This window comes from Triturus cristatus, chromosome 1_2, assembly GCF_964204655.1.
Source record: "Triturus cristatus chromosome 1_2, aTriCri1.1, whole genome shotgun sequence".
Taxonomy (NCBI): Eukaryota; Metazoa; Chordata; class Amphibia; order Caudata; family Salamandridae; genus Triturus; species Triturus cristatus.
In genome coordinates, this window is record NC_140580.1 from 399,832,842 (window position 1) to 399,851,504 (window position 18,663).

Consider the following 18,663-nt stretch of genomic DNA (forward strand, 5'->3'; position numbering starts at 1 on the left):
GCCACCTAAATACTAGATTTAGGGGCATTACAGGGGAACAACAGATAGGGACCAATGGGTCTCCTACCTGGGGTGACTACACACACTATTATATCACCCTCCTGTGAGAGGGGGACATTGCCCTAGCCCTGACTGGATAAGTGCCACCATCTTCAAGATGGTGAGCACTGAAAAATGCGCTCAACTTCGCCTCCAACACCTGAGGGTGGAATTGGCAAGGGGGAGGGGGGGTACACCTCCTTTCCTCACCAAGTTTTCCAACTAGTTCAGTCATCTGCTGGGGTCACATTACAAAGGCGGCAAAGCCTTTGAAGCTTCTCTCTCGAGCACTGTGCTCATCCTGGGGAGGAGGTCTGACACCTTTGCCCAGGATGGGCTTTGTTTCTGGCCTTAGAGAGCAGGGGCTCTAGACACAGGGGTCCAGAAACATTTCTGGTGGTGGCAGGCTGCCTACAGCCAGTCAGAGCCCACACCAGGGTTGGTAGGTTTTTTTAGGGGCCACCTCTGAAGTGACCTCTGGGTACATGATTCAATAAATTACACTCTGGCATCAGTGTGGGTTTATTGAGAGGAGCTGTTTGGCATCAAACACTCTTGGGTTCAGGAAAGCCATCATGGTGCTGGGGAACCCGGGTTGTCTAGTTTCCAGCCCATGTCATTCTATGGCTTCAAAGGCAACTAAATTTTTAAAGAATAGACTTAAATATTGTAGAGGCATATCTGCTCATGCAGGTATGCCCACACCTGAGATTTAGTGCTTGTAATTCCTGCTAGAGGGGTGACTTACCCATACCTTAGGCAATGGATACTCACAAAACATTTTCCGAATGGCCACTAAGTTTGGTCTGTAGTATGACTGAGGGCCAGATTGATGGCAACAGGGTGGTGCTTTGGTGGCATGACAGGCAGGGGTGATTGTAGTGGAAGCAGAGCATGTTAATCCCAGCGGCTGAAGTGTACAAAGGGAGACAAGAAAACCTGGACTTAATCCTAGCTTCCCCACTTCACCAAACTGCTGATCCTAGACAATTGCCTCATATCACTACCCACCACCGAACATTATCACACACAAGAGGACTTCAAAATACATGACTTTAGAATGTGCACTGTACAAAATCTAGGCCACCCAAAGGGTGCACATAGCACATAACTGACCCGGATCCCAGCTCACCACCGGCATTGCTGTGAGGGAAGGGGGGGTGAATGCTATCTACTAGGGACCTACGGGTGTCCGAAGTTGCCAAATGTGGTGCAGTTTTAGGGAAAGAACACTGGTACTGGGAACCTGGACATCAGGGACCCGGTAATCTATAGTCAAAGTTGCATCAAAAGCCAGGCAAGAAGTGTTTGTGTGTGTGTGTGTGAGTGTGTGTGTGTGTGTGTGTGGGGGGGGGGGGGGGGAGTACTGCAACAGAAACCCACTTTCCTACAGTCGCATTGAAGTATGATGGATGGAGTGCTTGAATTAATCTCAGTCACTTTAAAGAATGGGCTAATCGCAGTCTGCTTAGGCTGAGGTGGCAGGTGGAGGGCAATCATAATGAGAAACAGCCTGTGAGCTAGAAGTAACAGCCACATATAATGGTAACCACTCTTACACAGTCAGACTCTTGTTTGAGAGTCATGCTCATAAAAGTAGCAATGAGCTTCCACCAGGGTTAGGATTTAGAGACAAACTGGCGGCATACAATTGTCTGTGCTGTACTTTCTCTTACTTCAGCATGGCTACACGAAGGTAAGTGCCAATCGGTTTATAGAACACTTGGTTTTTTTTAACAGCTGCTAGGGCTCAAATCAAACTGAACATTGTGAACTACTGCAAAGAGTGGAACGGTTCAAATCCTGAACTTGGCAGAGTCCTCGGCCCTTTTACCTTCCAGGGAAATATTGAGGATAAAATCTCTGCACCATTTCGACCGGACGCAGACTGTGAAAATGTGGCCTGGATAGGTGCAGCTGGGGGATGTGTACAGCATAGCTTTTTGGACTCCAGACTGGAGTACCTGAGATAGTGCCAAGGAGAGTGGTGGATCCCCAGACAAGTCGCTTAGACTTGTTGGTCTCTGTTGAGGCTGGGAGCAAAGGCCTGTTATTTATCCTGAGCAGTTCCCTCTCTTCCTGCTGGTTAGGACAAAGGAAGAGATTTCAGCCTTTGGTGCAGAGAAGGATCCAGAAGATTGACCGAATGATCATCCTTGCAAGATTCACCATAGTGAATGTGACTTGGTCCACTGTCATACATTGAGAGGTTGCTAAACCTCTCAGTGCAGCAGACCTGTACTACAGCGCTGAGGAAGAGTGACTGACTCAATTAAAATGGAAACACGCGAGTTCTGGGTCTAGGTGCCAGAGATTGTATTTTTCTTAGCCAGGATTCACTCATAACTACTAGGGAAGGCAACCTCCACAGAGAGTGCCTTATTACCTCATAAGCAGGAAAGGTGTGTAATACCACGGCCAATGGCAGACAGCATGCACTCAGCTCCTGACAGTTTGGTGCACAGCTGCAGCGATGGGGTAGTTGTTTTTGAGGAATTGGGTGAGGGGTGGCGAGGAGTCGTGGAGGGTTTATAGCAAATAGACCGAGGCATTATGGATACATGTTTTAGATTAGTGGCATGGAATGTCCGTGGGCTCAACTCGCATATTAAACGATACTGACGTACCTCCACCAGTCGGGCATACACATTGCTATGCTGCAGGAGACATTTGAGGGAGAGGGAGGTACAGAAAGTGAAAAGGAAGTGGAGAATGCAACTCTACTCTGGCATATACTCTAACTAAGCGGACGTCGAAGGGAGGTACCTCTCACTGTATGGCCCTTGGGTGGTGTGGAAATGTGTCTGAGAAATGTATACAGAATGGCGATAATCGGGTATTCTACCTCAACACAGAGCGTGAGCTGTTCCCTTAGGTCAGGATCCCCCTCTTATGGGTTGGCGATTTTAACTGTGTTTTGGATTAGTGCTTGAATAAACAATCTCCGGTGCCCCACATAAAGCCAGCTATGTCGACCGCACTGAGGGTCGTAATGGAGCAAATGCAATGTGCGGATATCTGGTCTTGGACACATCCGGGGGTCAGGGAGTTCCCCTGCTATGCACTGGCGAATGAAGCGTATAGTTGTCTTGACAGGTTTCTGGTGTTGGAGGAGCTACCTGCTATGGTGCTGGATGTACATATTCTGGGCAGGTTCCTCTCGGACCATGCACCGCTACTTCTAGAGTGGGGCATGAGTAAAACTAGGTCGAGGGTGCCCTGTGGCGCCTGCACCCAGAGACACTGGGGGACATCCAGTTCTCTGAGGAACTCTGGGAAGTGACGGTTGGCTACGTCGAGACCAATTGTTCAACAATGGCACATGGAGGGGTGGAATGGGATGTCATGAAAGTGGTGACAAGCAGGAAGTACTTGTCTATGATCAGCGATATACAGTACTGCCTCGAGGCGGAGTTGGCCGGGGAGGATTAGTAGTTAGCGGACCTCCAAATGGAAGCCCATGTTGTGGAAGCGAGGCAGGGAGCCTTGTTAACTGTCCAGAGGAAGTTAGGGGAGATCTGGGACATGCTAGATTGCCTTGTCTGGCATGAATATCATCAACGGTTGCACAGGGAGTGGGATATGTTGGGGCGACTACTTGAGTGGCTGCTTAAGAGGGAGCGCACAACCCATTGATTCTATCGTTGATACGCAGTGATAGAACTGTGGCCGGGACGTAGACATATATCAACTCTTGCAGGATCACTAGGAGGCGGTGTGCAGCGAGGTGACGCAGGACCAGCCGGCAGATGCTGGACCCTTCCTGGAAAGGTCAGTGCGTCCTCATCTTACAGCAGATATGGGGAGAGGGAATGAAGAAGAGCTCATGGTGGAGGAACTAAAGGAAGAAGTTCGGAACATGGCGCAATGCATTACGCCTGCCCCAGATGGGCTCTCGTGGAATATTACCAAGCGTTCTCTGAGCGATAGGTACTCGCCTATTGCAGACTCTCCAGAAGTCGAGGAGGCAAGGGGTGCTGCCACATGCGTTCATGAGGGAGGCTCAGATTATCATGCTCCCTACGCCAGGTAGGGACCCAACAGACCCTGGATCCTGAAGGCCTCTGGCTGTGATAGGGTTTGTCACCAAGATCCTGGTGAAGGTTTTGCGACTAGACTGCGGGGAGAGGTGCCCCACTTGGTACATGAGAATCAGTGTGGTTTTATGCCTACCTAGGTGAAACACAGATGAACTTACTGAGACTCTACCATGGACTACACTCTGTGGCAGACACCGACCTGGAGGCTGCACTGGAAGCATTAGATATCAAAAAAGCATTTGACACGCTCAACTGAGAATACCTCTGGGAGGTGCTGCGAAGGATGGGGCTGAAGCCAATCTTTTCCCGGGGTTCAACTACTCTACACCCAGCTTGTTGTGCATGTCTGAACTATGGGTATCTGAGTGCGCGCCCACTGAGAGGTACAAGAGAGGTGTGCCCCTGGTCGCCAATCCTCTTTGCCTTGGCAAAGGAGCCTTTGGCGATTAGACTACGTTGGGTCTTGGCTGAGTGGGTGGTAATACCCATGTTGTCTACCTACATGCAGATAACGCACAGGTCCATGCCACTTGCCCAGAACGGTCGGTGAGGCGATGATGGAGATAATGGCTGAATTTGGTAGGGTGTTGGGCTTACAGGTCAACAAGCTGAAAACAGTGCTTTTTCCACTCATATCTTGGAGTCCCACTACCTACTTAATATGAGTAGGGTGCTTGAGAGCCTAGAGGCGTCTATTCCCTTATGGTACCGACTGCCTCTGTCTATGATGGGCAGGCTGGCCTTAAGCAAAATGGTGTTGCTGCCTCGATGCCTGTACCTCCGCTGGACTCCCTATGTAGTATCCCAAGATCCACATTCGCCAACTTGAATAGTCTCCTGGTGTGGGCTGGCAAGAGACCGAGAGTAGAACTGGGGATACTGTAGTTGGACACGGTGCTCAGGTGCTGAATCTGCCAGACCTGCAATTTATAGGGAAAAAGAATTTAATGGCGGTGTGGGGAGACCGTACAGCACAGTCCTCCCAAGATACCTAATGCAGGGTGCAAGAGTCCCAAAGGTTAGCCAGTTTATTGTCAGGCAAGTGAAAATGGCTTGGGTGCAGGCAGTCACATGTGTGTTGCATAGGGTGCCTTACGCCAGGTTACTCCCCACGAAGTGGCTACAGCCTTTCCGATGTATACAAATGATGGATATGGCACAGTGGTTTGAATGGGGCTGCATCATGGCGGGAGACTGCACTTTCCTCACGATTGGGGGAGGCGCAGGGTTTCTTTCAATTACAGCTGGGACAATTTTTGCAGTATGCTAAGGTGCCCAGCACGCCTTGTGAGGTCTGGACAGATTTTTCAGCAGAGCCACCAGAATCACAGACACACTGTGGCTGCTGCTCCAGTAGGGGTCCGATATCCCGCGTCTATAAAGCTCTAAATGGAGACTGTAAGATAGACATGACTAAGGTGGTTTGGGACAGGTAGATGTGTGACTTGCCTGTGCCACTTATAGAGGGCGAATGAAAGCAGGTCTGTGCTCAGATCAGGGAAGTAGCTAGTAACACAAGGGCTTACACAGTTTTAATACTTACATCGAACCTACTTAACACCACAAAAGTTGCACAGAATTAGTGCATAGAGTTAGGCTGCATGTCCCAGATGTGGGTCGGATCCAGCGTCGTTTCTACACATGATATGATAGTGTGGTAGGTTGCTGCAGGGATACTGGGTGGGACTGCTGAAGACTAAGGGAAGTCACATGCGTAAAGTTGTATGCCTCAGTCAACCATTGCCTGCTGGGAGTGCTCCAGACTCCCAAAAGAGGCTAAAAGGAGACACAGGTTCACCCACCATCAAAAAATGGATGGCGGACACGCACTAAAAGAGGAAAGGGGGTTTGGGGACAGAAAAACTACTGCCAGGATAGAATGCACTGATGAGCATGCAGACAGGGACCTGGAAATGTGGGATGCCATGATGGAAAATCTGGCGGCTGTGGAGCCACTGAAGGATGACTCTCTCTCTCCCCCCCCCCCCCCCCCCCACCCAGGGTCCACAATGCGGCAATGCAGTGCAGTGTTGATGGCCCCTAGCCAGGGTCAGGGGTGCCAGTGGTTGGGGGCGAATCTCGGGATGGCGGTATGTGTGTGGAAATGGACAAAGGTGCTTACAGCTGCACTCCCCCCCAGCACAGCCAGGGGGTAACAGTGTTGCCACTGATGCCCACTATTGCTGCTTAGTATTATAGAAGTGATATAGTTGGTTTGGTAACAGTTTTACACAATTTATGTCATGTGAGATGAAAGTGTAGGCTGACCCGAAGCTGAGCGGAATTCTAACTGGCCGATACCTTGACACTTGACAGCCACAACGGGAGGAGAGAAGGTGTCCATCGGTCAGTAAAAATGTATGCATCAATGTTGCCTGAGCCATACTGCTATATTTTGTAATGTACGTACTGTCAATAAAGACATGTTTAAAAAAAAAAATAAAGTTTGCTTCATGCCTGAGAACACACCGACAGATCAAATACCAGCCCTTGTACAAATGGCAACAAAATCATGGTATATATGCTACCATAAGAACCGAATCCATAAGACCCCGTTTTCTTTACAGCCCCAGTATCTGACCGGGAAAGACCCTGTACTGAAGTCGAGTAGTAAGGAGGGTGGGAGAACTCTGGAATAAGACTTTTCATCAAGTGGACATACATCTTTTGTGGAAGTTTAGAGGGTATGTGCCCAGGCTTCCCACTCCCCCTCATTGTACTTGGCTCCTGAAACCTTAGCATCGATGGATATATTCAGGAACAGGGGAATTGAAGTGGTTGTTAGCAGCCATATCCAGCCCATCTAACCAGATGGCCAACTTTTCTACTAAACTACCCTACCCGAAATTACTTAGAGGTGGAACACTGGATAATGATGATATCCTGCAATCACTCATCTGTTAACAAAGTGCATGAACCAGACTTGTAAGTTGTGACCAAACACACCATATGCTTTATCAGGATCAGATTACAAGATCTGAAATTCAAGTTCTTAAAAAGCCTCATTTGTAGCATGAATGGCTGTAGGGCAGAGAGAATTTAGCATTTCACGTATTTGGCAGTGTAAAATGACCCTACTGCAAAAAAACTGATTTGTGACGAGAGCACACTCAGTGGATAGTGGATAAATGTAGGAGATCGGGCTTGACCATTTCCTTGACTTGTCATGTAAAATGTTTGCACCATGTCATTGACTACATGTTTTCTGAATTTCCATACATTATGACTGAAAGAAGAGTTAAGACATAAGTACATATTTTCTGCCAGACCATCAAATATAGTGTGTGCATGCAGTTTTCAGTCAATGAGCTGAAACTTAACATAAGAAACGCTTTATCTTACCAAAGTGGGCAGCTTTCTTTTTTTGAAGGAACAGTCAATTCCATGTAAAATTAAAAACTTAAATGTCTGGGGCTCAGCCAGGACCACAATAAGAAATTGAGTATTTATACAGCTGCAATGTGCTTCATTTCATAAACCATACCTGGCAACTGTAATCTGTATCAAGACCGTCCCAAAGGCTCATGAACTGAGCCTTCATCATGGCTGTTGCTTCATGGTCACTGCTTGACCGACTTCGGAGAAAGGAATCTAAGTGAAGGTGGAAAAACCATAAACACCTTTAGCAAAAATGCAACTGCCATTTGCCGCCACATCCCCCCCAGTCTGATATCAAAAGTAAACAAGCATTGGCAAAGCCAACTGGTCTTGCCTATGAGACCTATTAGCTTTGTCAAGGTTTTTAGCCATGTGCAGCTGCTGTGCACCTTGGCAAAACAAAGAACTAATAGCAAGACTGTCGAATCATTTTGTAGGCACGTGCATGCACTTACAAAAGGCAATGTTTTTTCTTTTTATTTACAGATCAGAGATGGATTGGTACATTTTCAAGAAGTAGTGCAAAAGAGGAGTTTTAAAATGGAGGTCAAAGCACTTTAGAAAAAGTAATAAATATTGATGACCTGGTTCCAAGAGTGGGTGGGAGTAACGCAACATCATAGGGGGAGAGAAGTAACAAGCAGTAGAGAACATAGGTGAAAGAAAGCAACGTGGGGTGGGGTGGGGGGGCGCAGAAGCACAAGTGCGAGACAGAGCAGCACAAATAAGGGGGATAAAAGCACACAAGTAGAATCTAAAATGCATCTTTGTCCAAGTTAGTATTCAGGTTGACCAGCAAAAAAACGCTCACAGCTTTAATATAACATGTACAGCTTTGTAAGTGATGTGACTTTCAAGTTAGTGGTTCTTGCAGGTGACCATAGTGTACTATCTTAATTTCCTTTAGGGTAAATCTACTGACGCCCTACAGGCCAAACTAACATCATGGATTCAGTTTATTTTTGATTTTCAGATTATCATTTATTGATTTCCTGACATTTTTTCTATTTTCTTTATATCTGCCATTGTACAGTAGGTCCCAAATAAATACATTGTGTGTGTGTGTATGTATATATATATATATATATATATATATATATATATATATATATATCACACATACATACACACACACACACACACACACATTTAACAAAGAAAAAAAATGAAAAAAATGCACATCAACCCTGACAAAACACTTGCTACGGCACTGTCCAATACAATAGAACAGTTATTAAATAAAGCTCTCCATTCATAAAACGAAACAAAAACACAACGAGGGCTGTTAACAGAATATATGCAGTAATAGGCCCAATAAACCCTGCACAAATATTATTTTGAACTTCTAGTCTTGTGACTATAACGTTGTGGTTACCAAACGTTTTCGACCCGCAACTCCCTATTAGGTTACTGTTTTTTGGCAGGTGGGGGTGGGGGGGGAGGCAGGGGAACATGGACTTGGGAGCACCTAATTTTTCTCGCTGAAAAGAACTGCAATTAAGGTATTATAAATCACAGATGTAATCCTATCCTATCGACCGCGGAGCCCCATGCAGTGTAAACCGACTGACTGGAGGGACACGGGGTTCTCGGAGAAGTGAACTGTTACTGCATTGGCATTGTAATTGCATTTATATTCCGCTTACTACCCCTGACGAGGTGTTGAAGCTCTTTTCGGCGAGAAGCACACTACTGCGGAACCAAAAATAGATTTGAGCTGTGTCTGTTAGTTGGATTAAATAGGATAGGGAAGACTAGAAAGTGTTATTTGGGAGATATAGTAGTAAGATGAGGTTTGGGATGAGTAAAAGGAGAGATGGAGGAGGTAAGAGTCTCTAGAATGAATTAGGGAAATCATAGTAGTAAAATGAGGTTTGGGATGAGTCAAAGGAGGGGTACATAAGGGAAGAATTTAGACATGGGATGTACTGCTCTTTAAAGAGGTGTGTATTTAGCTTGTTTCTGAGCAGGGTTTGTGAGGCCCTGATAGAGCAGGAATGTGGTTCAGATCCTGTGTGCACTACAGAATGTCTGCGTTTGCCATCTATTTCTTTTTTGACCATTATTGCCTCCAGTATGATGGTACCAGGCTGTCCTGGTTTCCTTGGCAGTGTGGTCCTGAGACCCAGGTTGATGTCCAGGGTAAATCCAAGTAACTAAACCTTTTGAGAAGGTGAGGGGTTGTCTGCCAGTACTAGATCTGAAACATTAAAACTGCAGGCACACATCTCAAAATGTCATGCATAAAAGTCTGTGACTTAAATGTGTCACAGACACAAGGGCGCAGACAGCTTTGAGCACAGTTTACAACTCCCATAACCTCTACACACGATGTACACAGATGGGCAGGTAGATCTGAAGCGTTCACTGCGAGCTTGGTGCCCCTGGCTAGCTGTGCCGCAGCCCACAAATTGGGAACCACTACCCCAACCAGTTGTGCCCCCGGAGGCCCCTTTGCAAAGTGGGTGATGAAGGGGGAGGGGCCTCCAACAACTTCCCCGGGGCTGGCCTTTTTTGGTTTCTACTAGGGGATGGAGCCAAGCGCCCCCCCCCCCCCCTCCCCGGGCTGAATACAGCCCCTCGGCCCTTTTTTAAATTGATATTTGTAATGGGGGGGGGGGAATTTGTGTGAACCTCCCCCGGGCCGATATCAACCCCAGGGAACCCATCCCCCGTGACCTAGCCATTACCAAAAAGGGGGCGTGTCTCCGTAACAAGGCAGCCGATCACGACTGTGTGGTGCAGCTGCCGAAACTTTAGCCTCCAAAAGGGAACAAAGCCACCATAAGCAGAGGAGACCCTTGGGCGGGGCACAGTGTCCAGGGCCTCTCGAACCACTGCTAGGGCCAACCCACTGCAGGCACAAGCAGGGAGACCTTTCCTAGTCCCCCAAGTGCAGGATCACCTGGTGTAGCCGCCCGAAAAGAGGCGGGAGCCGAGCGCAGAACTCGGCCCGGGGCCTGACTTACCACCTGGCTCCTAGGGAGAGTAGAGCGATCCCCGCTACCTCTCCTAATCAGAGGCACAGCAGACAACAGTGGGAGAGACTCTCCCTTGGTGATCAGACCATGAGCCCTGCTCTCCATGTCTCTTGCGGCAGAGGGGGTCCTCACTGGGGAGATTCTCAACAGCCAGCACAGAATCGAGAGCAGAGGAATGGTGCCACAGCACATCGCTTTCCCTTTCAGTAAATATACACCACAGCCTCCCTGGGGGGCCCAACTGAACACAGAGGATTCACTGGCAAAGGTGTCTAAGCCCACAGCGCTCACTACACGCTGGCTCTGTCAAAAAAGAGGTTCAGTTGCAGCACTCACCATACACTAATTTGTCAGGGAGTTGAAAGCTCAAGCAGTTTGTCCTGGAATCTGTCAGAGATCCCAACTGAGCAATGAGAGGGCCTATCCACCCTTCCCTGGAGAGCACTGGGGGCACAAGCGCAGAGAACAGGCAGCACATCAGGGTCCTTGTAGCAAGTGCCAGTCCTTCATGCAGTTCAGCGGGCCACAGGTCAGCATAAGAAGCAAGTAAGTCCAATGGCGATTCTTCCTGGCAGCATAAAAGTTTCTTCTGGCAATGTGTAGCATGTAGAGCCAGCAGCATCTGGTTACAAGTCCCATGCAGTGTCTAACATCATGGGGTCAGAGCCTCTGTACTTGCACTCAAAATGTCTTTGATCTGGGGGAACTTCAAAAGAAACCTTAGAAGTGCACAAAACCCCCTTTCAACTCAGCCCTGTCCCAGACATACAATAGGGGGTAAACAAGCCCATTGTGTGAGGGCAAGACACAGCCTATACAAATGTCAGTGCGCGCCACCTCCCTCACTCACTCACTCCCAGCCCAGGAAGACTATTCAGTATGCAGATGCAACCCTGTAAAACCCATTCCTCCCTGTGTGATGGCGGTCTGGAAAGTATATACAAAGCTTAGCGGTCACACTGCCCTAGACGCAGATTGGAGTCAGGCTGCAAAGCACAGTGTCATAAGCACAGAGAAATGCCCACTTTCTAAAAAGTTGCTTTCTACAACAGTAATGAAAAATCCACCTACACCAATAAGCAGGCCTTATCACCACTATTTCAAACATAGCCCTAATACTCCCTTTGGATCTGGAATTATCACTTAAGTACCTATAAGGGAATTCCAAATGCTAGCTTATGAGAGGAGTTGGTTTCACAGCAGTGAGAAGCCAAATAGGCTTTTGGTCACTACCAGGACATGCCACACAATAAAGGCACATGTCCTACCTTTTACCTACACTGCACCCTTCCCATAGGGTTATTTAGGACCTACCTTAGTGGTGACCTCTATGTATTAAAAGGGGAGTTTCAGGCTTGGCAAGTAACTGTAAATGCCAAGTCAATGTTGCAGTAAACTGCACACACAGGCCCTGCTGTGGCAGGCCTGAGACATTTAATTTACAGGCCCTGGCTAAATGGGATACCACTGTACAAGGGACTTACAATTAAACTAAATATGCCAAACAGATGTAAACAAATTATATCATATTTCAAGGGGAGAGCACAAGTACTTTAGCACTGATAAGCAGTGGTAAAGTGCCCAGAGTCCTAAAGCCAACAAAAAAGACAACAAAATACAGGATGAAGGCAAAAGGTTTGGGGATAACCCTGCAAAAAGGGCCAGGTCCAACAGTACTCTCCTCTCTGTCATCGTATAACCTAAATATCCTTGATGGGCATTTTACACTAGGTTCCCCCCTCTCAGTAACAGTACACTAGGTTCCCCCCTCTCAGTAACAGTAAACTATCACCACAGAAAATAACCCCACCTTCCACAGACTAAACTTCCGCTATTTTAAGAAAAGCGAGGACGCTAACTGGAATAGATTTTTTTCTTGGGCCAACCACTCTTGACATAAGAGACCACTTCTTTAAGAAACCCATTCTGCTGCAGCAGCTCATTCTGAAAGTGCTCCAGCCTCCTCAACAAACATAGCTGGTGCAAAATAGTTCTCCAACTCATCACTCTCCTAACAATCTGACTAATCTTCACTTGGAAACCTGGACAAAAAAAAAATCTTACCTGGAAATGGGGTGTCACATCAAACTGATACTGGAGCAACTTTGTGGACAACCTGTAAATCTTAGACTATTTGTAATACTTTCAGCATTCAAAATGTACAATACTGGCTTGTGATTAGTTCACAAAAGAAACTTGCTTCCCCAAATATACACTCTGAATTTTTCTACTGACCAACCGTACACCAACCATTCCTTTTCAATTACTGAATGGTGTAGTTCAGTTTCCCTAAGCACTATGGATTCGAAACCTACAGTAGCTTCCACTTTCCCTCTATTTTATGCCACAACAGCTCCCAACCCTTATCTGCTAGTATCTACATTGATATAAAATGGTAGACCATCAGACGTTTTAGACCCGATATGTTTGATATATACTGAGCATCCCAAAAAAGGGAATATTTTCCCTCAACATCCTGGTTAAACAATTCATGTTGGAAGCAGTTTAGAATGATTTGTGGCATAAAACTTATACGGTCTTGAAAAGACAAGTCATATTGATCATTATGAGGAGGAGGTTTAATGATAACCTTCATCCACCCGTGTCCTGGTTTCTTGTCACCCTTTGAGAAATATCACCAAAATTCTACGTTGCTAACACACCATGCCATGCTGTGGTTGAATTCACACATTTCTTTTTTGTTAACCACACCATAGTCTCTTACAACACTCGGTCTACCCTATGATCATGCTCCTCTTGATCAACTGTGTAAATGAGTATATCATCCAAAACAGCGTCACAGCTTCAATATCCTCTAACATGAACAGGAAGCCTTGAGATACAGATGTGCAGATGCATGTCTGAAAGGCGTACTGCAAAATTGGACTGTATCAATTCTGGCTCCAGCTTTACCCGGTGGTACGTAGGTGCCAGACGATTTTGGTAAACCACTAAGCATCATTGAAGACACCAAACAATGTATTCATTTTTGGCAGTGGATGATAATCAACTCCCAGCTCCTTTTTCGGAATGTACAGGTTGACAAACTCTCTAATCACAATTAGTTTTCAGGCTACCACCAATGGAGAACAACTACAGAGTTGACTCCACAGACTCAACGACCCTTCTAGCACACATCCAATTCAGCTCCTTTTAAAAACCTCTCACACTAAATGGAACACTGCATAATGTATGCTGGAATTGTATGGCATCAGATTTAATCTTAATTCAATGTTTAAACAATTTAATCCAGTGTAATCACAGTGATCGTAGGTCCGAAATGTACCAACAAACAGACGTCAATGCAAGGACCAACACAGTCAAGAGGGTCTGGTTTCCTCATTGTACAATCTGCGAACACTAAAACGTAGCCCGGAAATACGCCTCTATCTTTTTCTATAGTATTCTCATTTCTTGTACTTGAGCAAGAACTGCAACTTTCTGTTAATTGAATTTTGAACTCTGACACATTTTATCAAGTGTCCAATCTTCCCACAAGACGTCGATGCCACATTCCTTGCTAGGCATAGCTTACTCCCTTTTCTGTCTGAAGAAAATCCACACCTGAAACAAATATTTTTCCTGCTCAAAGAACAGTTTCATCTAGATTTTGTTCACCTTGCCAGGCTTAATCCCATGGTTTTGGAATATGCGCATAGTCTACCAAGCCTTCCATTCAATTCGCTCATAGAAACTTGTGAAATTTCTGTACCTTTCGCGGCTATATTTAAGCCCAGGCGTAGTTGCTGTACGCAGAGTTCCACGGAGTTGGGCAAACACTCAGCAGTACTCCACTCCCCGCCTCCCTAATTAATATTTTAATAAAATAAGATTTTTTTCTTTTTTTTTTAATGTGCTTACCTTTATACGTGGCGTCTACGGGCTGCACCCCTCCTCCTCGCCGTGGTCTCTGCAAACCCCTATGTCATACGTACGCTGTGGGAGGACTGCGCTCGTATGAACTTAGTCCATTCAGGGGACTTGAGTTTATAAGCTAGCCCGGCTAAGTTCCAAGGCATCAGTTTGACCCGCGTGGCAGACTTTTTGAATACTAGCTCAACATGATTATCTCGTTTGGATGCCCCAACCCGTTTATCAAGAGAAACTGTTTGAGCAAGAGTTGCAGTATGAACACAAGTATCTGTGGCCCTTGTCCCACTTTTAGGTTCAGATTGAATCAATACAGTAGACAGCTGTGAACTTCAATTTGTCTGGCTTATCTCACTATGGGATGACTGAAAGACTTCTCCCAATGCCTCCAAGGGCTTACAGTTGTTCAAGGGTCTACATAACTCTGTCCCCATGCTCTCATTTGGAGTCGCAGAGGTCTGCGGTCCAGCCATAAGAGCTTCCCGATTACTGCACCCTCGGGCCATAGAGTACATGTGCAACTTCCACGCTGCATCAGCAGTATCCCCAGTGCCAATTATACCTAGCTGCTCAGTTACCCCCCCCCCCCCCCCCCAACACTCCACTGTGGGAGAACCGCTCTTGGATGTGAGGCAGTCAACCCCCGACAGGGCAAAGTGATTCGAGATGGGGACTCTAAACTCACCCGGTCTACATGTGTGATAACTAGAGCCAATCTCCTCGCTAACGCTGACTGAGTGTGAATATTGCAAGCATTGCAATCAGGCCCCATCACATAGCAAGGTTTAGAGAAGCGGCAACAATTCAAGGCAGCCCTCGCCTCTAGGCTTACCAGGATGATCAAAGTGCAAGCTTCACGCTACCTGTGCTGTTCTGAAATTTATAACAATGCAGTCCCCAGGGTGATCCACCGGCCCACGCCCCAGCCATCCCCTGGTGTGGTATCAAAATAAAGAACTTGTCTCCATCCTTGGTTAAGTGACAAACATGTTCACACTGGTCCAAATGAAGTTGGTGTGAACCCTCGATTTTTGGCAGAGCAAAGTACTGTTAAGACAGATGCACTACACCACTTTTATCTATGCTGGGAATGTTCCAAACACTGGAAAGTGTCCCTGGTCTATACTACCTGAGGTAGGTTGCCATCTGGACAGCATGGAGGTGGCTTGCCTGGCAACTCAATGCCAAGAGAACAGTGAAGTTCCACGTAAGATTAAACACAGAAATGGTCTGAAACAGTTGGTTATTCAGTGTGTACAGTACAGAGCCTACACAATTGTTTATTATTCAGCTTTAAACAGCAACACATAAATCTAGACTCTAAAAACACATACTAGAGGAACACTGGGTTTCCAGAGTTCCAACACTCAGTGTGGCTAAGCCCATCACCATAACAGTGTGATCAGATTTATAGTAATTGAACTTGATGATTTAAGTTTCTCAAATATAGAAAACAACAAACTACACCTTCGCACATTTTCCGTAATAAGGACCAAAATACTTAATCGGTTCTAACAAGCAAACAGTTTATTAGCGATAGCTGTTTATGTGGTAGCTTTAGTTGCTGCTGCAGAAAGTGTTTTGATTCAAGATGGTCGCTCTCTATGGAGCACTGTGGGTCAGCAGGACTATAAAGGCATTATGCTTTACTGACGCCTAAAAATTAGATGCCTCTACTTTGGTGTCTTTGGCTGCTGGTGGCTCTGCTGGACATGCTAGCAGTAGCATTCATTAAGGGACTGAAGCTGCCTACATGGCTTGTGCAGTCTGTTGGAGGTCAATTGGTGAAGACAGAAGAAACAACATCTAGATGTGATATGTATACAAAACTTTTATAAGTGAGAATATTGGAAGATTTTATATTACCTTCATCACCTGGAATGTGTGAGGCTTAAAAGACCATGCAGGGTCAGAAGCTGCTCACATATTTGGAAAGGGAAAACTGAATGTAGCAATTTTCGATGAAAGCCACCAATCGAGTCTGGGCCAGGTTATCTTTAACAAGCGATGGGATGCTACAGAAGCTTGTCGCCCTAGTTCAGTAGTTGGGAGCAGTAGTTGTAAGGATTCAGAGTACTCTTGAGATCTGCATGTCCTAGATGTTTACCAACCTCAAGGGCAAACAGTTCCCTCCTTTGTAGACAATGGTTAACGCTTGGCCCTCATACAGTTGACAGCTTTCCATAAATAAGTACTGTGGCGATATTATAAGTTTCTGGACTTTCATTTCATATGTGTGTGTCATTGATGTATACTTAGATAGGTCAATGAGCTTCCCAAGACTGCTGGCTGAAACATACAGACTTTGGTGAGCAGGGTAGGATAGCCCCTTTGGTGACGAAAGCTGACAATGTATCAAGAGCAAAGAGCTGGATTTGTCACATAGTTCTATTTACTTGCTAATTACGGACACCAAAATATATACGAAAGTACTGTCTGACAGACAAGCCAGACTTTCCTAGCCCCAATCCACAAAGCTCAATTAGGATTATTTGAAGGAAGGCAAATATTCGACAATATATGCAGACTGGCTCAACCTGTTGAATAGCCCAGTAAGAAATGGTAAAAGGCTACACTGTTTTAACTAATCACTCGGTAAACTGGGCATTTTGGTGAGCGTTTTGCACTGGTGGCTCAATTTATCAAAGTGTGATAACAGAGTATGGAGAACCCACTGCGAGGGTTCTGGTAAACTACATATTCTCTTCCATTCAGCTTGTGCAAATGAAAGCGCTGGGGATGCTCTATATCAAAGCTCCCGTTTGTCCTATTCACAGGGCTCTTAGTAATTAAATTCCTAATGGCTGATTATGTTAGGTATTAGATTTGCGGGTAGGACCAAAAAAGATCCTTTTTTGCTAATGAACTATCTCTCTCTTTGACCCGAATGTCTCAATACCACCCTTTGATAGAAATTGGTACATATGGCAGATGCTGAGGATATAAAGTTAATGCACATAAGTTCATCCTCCTAACTCCCTGAAGTGCATGGCTGAGAAAGGCTAACCTTTGTGCAGGGTGATGCCCTTCAGGATAGATACTAAAGCTGTCAGGAGTTTATGGGCAAAAGGATGACTCAGACTGGTCTCTTACACAGCTTTATGGCAGGAGATGGATACACATGTATGTATCATGGGTGGGGCAAATGGCTGCAATCCTAATTAATATACTCTCTGAATTACTATCTGGCACTGTATAGGAAATACTTTTCAGAATCTCCAGAGAGAATCAACTTAATTAATCTGGAAAAAGCTACCTAGACTTTCAACTGAGGTACTCAAGACAGTAAGGGTATTAAGACTCACAGAAACAGAAGATTACTCAATTGAGAATACAATGGGAGCGGTCCCTATAAAAATAGGGCAAGCACTGCACCCATATAGATCATGTTCTAGCAAGATAGTAATTGAGAGATATCGTGTGGCCCCCCCCATGCAACACAGTCCAAAACCTTCTATTACAACCATGTTGTCTGCACAGTAGTGGTTATATCGGACCCAATCTCCATGTCCAGATTTTTAACAACATACCATTTACCCTCTCTCCTGTGACATGGATACACCTCAACCCACCATTTTCTGCAAGTTCAGGATTAGTGTGTGCAAAATGGGAAAAAGGAAAATGTAGGATTGTAGCAGTCCTGTTCAAATAGGCAAATCCGAAGATTACAAAAAGATTAAGACCTAAAGATTTAAAGGTCTAGATGTCAAAAATCGAGGCACCAGGTATTACAACCTTGCATTAAAGAGGATGCAATTCATCTAAAAAAAACTGATATTAAGCAACACATCTGGTGGCACCTTGGGTCTAATATTGCCGCTATATAGTCAAATGATAACACACTTGAAAGAGAACAAGTGGAAGTCCATAATCAGAATAGTATTATATATAAGGAGGACATCCAACATCAATCGCTCTGAAAACGGGAGCTTTTGAAAGAGAACAATAATATCTGGCAATATGCCTGTAATTTCATATTTCCGTGACTGATGTACCATTCATTTTGAATTATATGCACCGGCACAATGCAAAGAGCAAGTTATTAACTGCCTCAAACAACGTGAATTGTTCCTCGTATTACCAGCAGCCAGTTAAGTGTTACGGATGCATTGTGGGATCTGTATTTTTCAGTCACGTGATGTAATGACATTTTCAAAAAGCGTGCACACATGCACTTGGTGTTCAGCTTCCTGTCCGTGACCAAGGCTATTCGCCGAAACATGTTGGAGTAACGGAAGCCTAATTGTGCAGCATATCTCTAAATAAAGCTGTTGTTTCCAGAGACGGGCCTCTATCTTGTGCTCATTGGTGTGGTGAATCGGCAGGCTGCTCCGTGCCGGTCTTCAGAGGCCGCC

The 18,663-nt window shown here is 45.7% G+C and overlaps 1 protein-coding gene across 1 annotated transcript in view; it reads right to left on the reverse strand.

Moving 5' to 3' along the window:
* ATAD1 (ATPase family AAA domain containing 1) overlaps positions 1-18,663 on the reverse strand; it is a 183,547-nt gene that overhangs the window by 111,022 nt on the left and 53,862 nt on the right. Inside the window, exon 6 of the mRNA XM_085605575.1 lies at positions 7,564-7,670. Coding sequence (XP_085461701.1) covers positions 7,564-7,670 — 107 coding nt within the window. The remainder of the gene's footprint in view (positions 1-7,563; positions 7,671-18,663) is intronic.